The sequence below is a fragment of the Carlito syrichta genome, unplaced genomic scaffold (genome assembly GCF_000164805.1).
Source record: "Carlito syrichta isolate Samal-C Ts95f unplaced genomic scaffold, Tarsius_syrichta-2.0.1 Scaffold305248, whole genome shotgun sequence".
NCBI lineage: Eukaryota > Metazoa > Chordata > Mammalia > Primates > Tarsiidae > Carlito > Carlito syrichta.
In genome coordinates this window covers 502,936-505,706 of record NW_007249344.1, presented here as the reverse complement: position 1 = coordinate 505,706, position 2,771 = coordinate 502,936, and the positions used below count along the sequence as shown (strand labels likewise).

The 2,771-nt window shown below is 54.2% G+C and overlaps 1 protein-coding gene across 1 annotated transcript in view; it reads right to left on the bottom strand.

Moving 5' to 3' along the window:
- Nucleotides 1-2,771, bottom strand: part of GABRR1 (gamma-aminobutyric acid type A receptor rho1 subunit) — a 31,002-nt gene that overhangs the window by 26,962 nt on the left and 1,269 nt on the right. Inside the window, exon 2 of the mRNA XM_008061424.1 lies at nt 1,108-1,214. Within this exon, the coding sequence (XP_008059615.1) occupies nt 1,108-1,126 (19 nt within the window). The 5' untranslated portion in view covers nt 1,127-1,214. The remainder of the gene's footprint in view (nt 1-1,107; nt 1,215-2,771) is intronic.

Genomic DNA, 2,771 nt, shown 5'->3' with positions numbered 1-2,771 from the left:
AAGGATCGCCGGAGCCCGGCGGGTCGAGGCTGCGGTGGCCGGGAGTGGCCGCTGCACTCCCGTCTGGGCAACCGAGTGAGACTCCGACTCAAAGAAAAGAAAAGGTGGGTTGGGACCCACCGTAAGGATAACGGGCCGAAGAGAGACTCCCTTCTGGAACCTCTTCATGCTTTGGGCGGCGGTGACTGGAAGAATGAGAAGGCATGAGAACGACTTCCAAAATATCCTTTCCGGGAAAAGACACCGCAAGCGTGTGGCCCTCCCTGGCACGGGGAGGGCTGGACCCCGGTAGCTGCAGGCCAAGCCCTGCCTTTGCCGTCTTCTGCTCCAAATCGCCCTTTCCTCAGCCACGTTCATGAAGACCCACCGGCCACACGCGGACCCTGAATGCCGCTGCCAGCTCTTGCTGGGGACAAAGCTGGGCCGAGGCTGTTCTCTCATTCCCCTCACCCTTCCCACAGCCGGCTGCTGGCCCCCCAGATCCTGAGCCACCCTTGCCAGGAGGAGTGGCCCGAGGACAGCTGGCTGACCACACCTGCCGCAAGCAGCAGGTGCCTTCTGAGAAAGTGCTCAGGGGCACCCAGTCGGGGCCGGGCAGATGGCTCAGAAGGTAGCCGGGTGGTGGCTGACGCCTTTGGGGGCTGAGGCGAGAGAATCGCTTGAGCCCAGGAGTTTGAGACCCGCCTGGGTGACCTAGAGAGACCTCATCTCTACCAAAAGAAAGAAAGAAAGAAAGAGAGAGAGAGAGAGAGAGAGAGAGAGAAAGAAGGAAAGAAAGAAAGAAAGAAAGAAAGAAAAAGAAATTGGCCGGCGTGGTGGTGCACTTGGGAGAGGCTGAGACGGAAGGATCACCCGAGCCCAGGAGGTCGAGGCTACTGTGAGCCGTGATTGTGCCACCACACTCCAGCCTGGGCCACAGAAAGGACCACAACTCAAAAAAGAAAAAGAAAGAAAAGTCTTGTGGGCTCAGCGCCTTGTCTACCAGGCACCACCGAGGCAGACCTCCGCGGGAAAGGGCAACGCTGCGAGGTCCCTGGGCTTGACCTTCCGCCCTCGGGCAGACAGGGGCCTGAAGGAAGGAGCCACCCAAGAGCCATCACCTCGTACCTCCGAAGCCAGGCCTCATGCTGAAATCGTGGTCGTCTATCCTCAGAAGCTGCTCCGACTTCGTCAGAGGTGATTTGGTGATGTCAGGGCTTCGTTTCAGAATTGGGCTGCCGAGGGCGAAAACCAGGTTGATCACACATTCTAGCCAAGTCAAATAAAAAACCACTTGCATTCTGACTTCATCTTGACAGACTTGATGGGATATGTTACTTTTCCATTACTGAATATCCTCTTTTCCTTTTTCCAGGTTTCTAGATAAATGAGCTAACTCAGAAAGTCCAAGAAACTGGCTCTCCCCGCATGACTGAGGAGTTTTTGATATTAGATGCTAATTTGGGTGCAGCGGCTCACACCTGTAATCCCAGCACTTTGAGAGGCCGAGGCGGGAGGATTGCTTGAACCCAGGGATTCGAGACCAGCCTGGGCAACATGTTGAGACTCTGTCTCTGCAAACAATAAAATATTAGCCAGGTGTGGTGACACACACCTGTAGTCCCAACTACTTGGAAGGCTGAGGGGGAAGGATCTCCTGAGCCCAGGAGACTGAGGCTGCAGTGAACTGTGATTGTGCCACTGCACTCCAACCTGGGCAGCAGAGTGAGACTCAGATTTAAAAAAAGAAAAAGGGGAGAGATTCTGATTTGGGCTGTCTGGGGAAAAAAAACCTGGAAGTTGGTATTTTTCAAAGATTACAGGCCAGGTGCGGTGGTTCATGCCTGTAATCCCAGCACTTTGGGAAGCGAAGGCAAAAGGATTACCTGAGCCCAGGGGTTCAAGACCAGCCTGGGCAACTTGGCATGACCTCACCTCTACAATAAATTAAAAAAAAAAAATAGCCAGACGTGGTGACACCTGCCTGTAGTTCCAGCTACTTGGAAGGCTAAGGCGGAAGGATCGCCGAGTCTAGCAGGTTGAGGCTGTGGTAGCCGTGAGCGTGCCACTGCTTTCCAGCCTGGGCTACAGAGTGAGACTCCAACTCCAAATAAAGAAATAAATAAATAAAGATTCCCAGATGATTTTTTTTTTTTTTTTTGAGTTGGAGTCTCACTCTGTCGCCCAGACTGGAGTGCAGTGGCCGCTCCCGGCCACCGCAGCCTCGACCTGCTGGACTCGGCGATCCTTCCGCCTCAGCCTTCCGAGTAGCCGGAATTACAGGCATGCGCTACCACGCCCGGCTGATTTTTTGATTTATTGTAGAGATGAGGTCTCGCTGCCCAGGCGGGTCTCGAACCCGTGGGCTCAGGCAATCCACTCACCTCAGCCTCCCAAAGGCGCGGGATTACAGGCTGAGCCATCGAGCCCAGCTCCCAGAAGATTTTAATGTATAATCAAGACTGAGAAGTGCTTGTCCTGGTCTAATTAATGAGCCCAAACTCCCCAAAGTGCCTCAGCCATTTCAGCGGGGGGCAGACTGGAGACATGGGCTGGGCCCGGTGCCCTTGACTTTGAGCAGACCTCCACTCCATGGAGGGCGGGGGGACCCGACAACCACCCTGTCCCCATGGGAGGCAGCTTCCTGTGCTGCTGCTTCTGAGCTGCACCTGCGGCCATGTTTATTTATTGTCACTTTTTCTCAGTAGGTAACATATCTGCAGAGTTTGATCTTTTTTTTTTTTTTTTTTTTTGAGTTGGAGTCTCACTCCGTCGCCCAGGCTGGAGTGCAG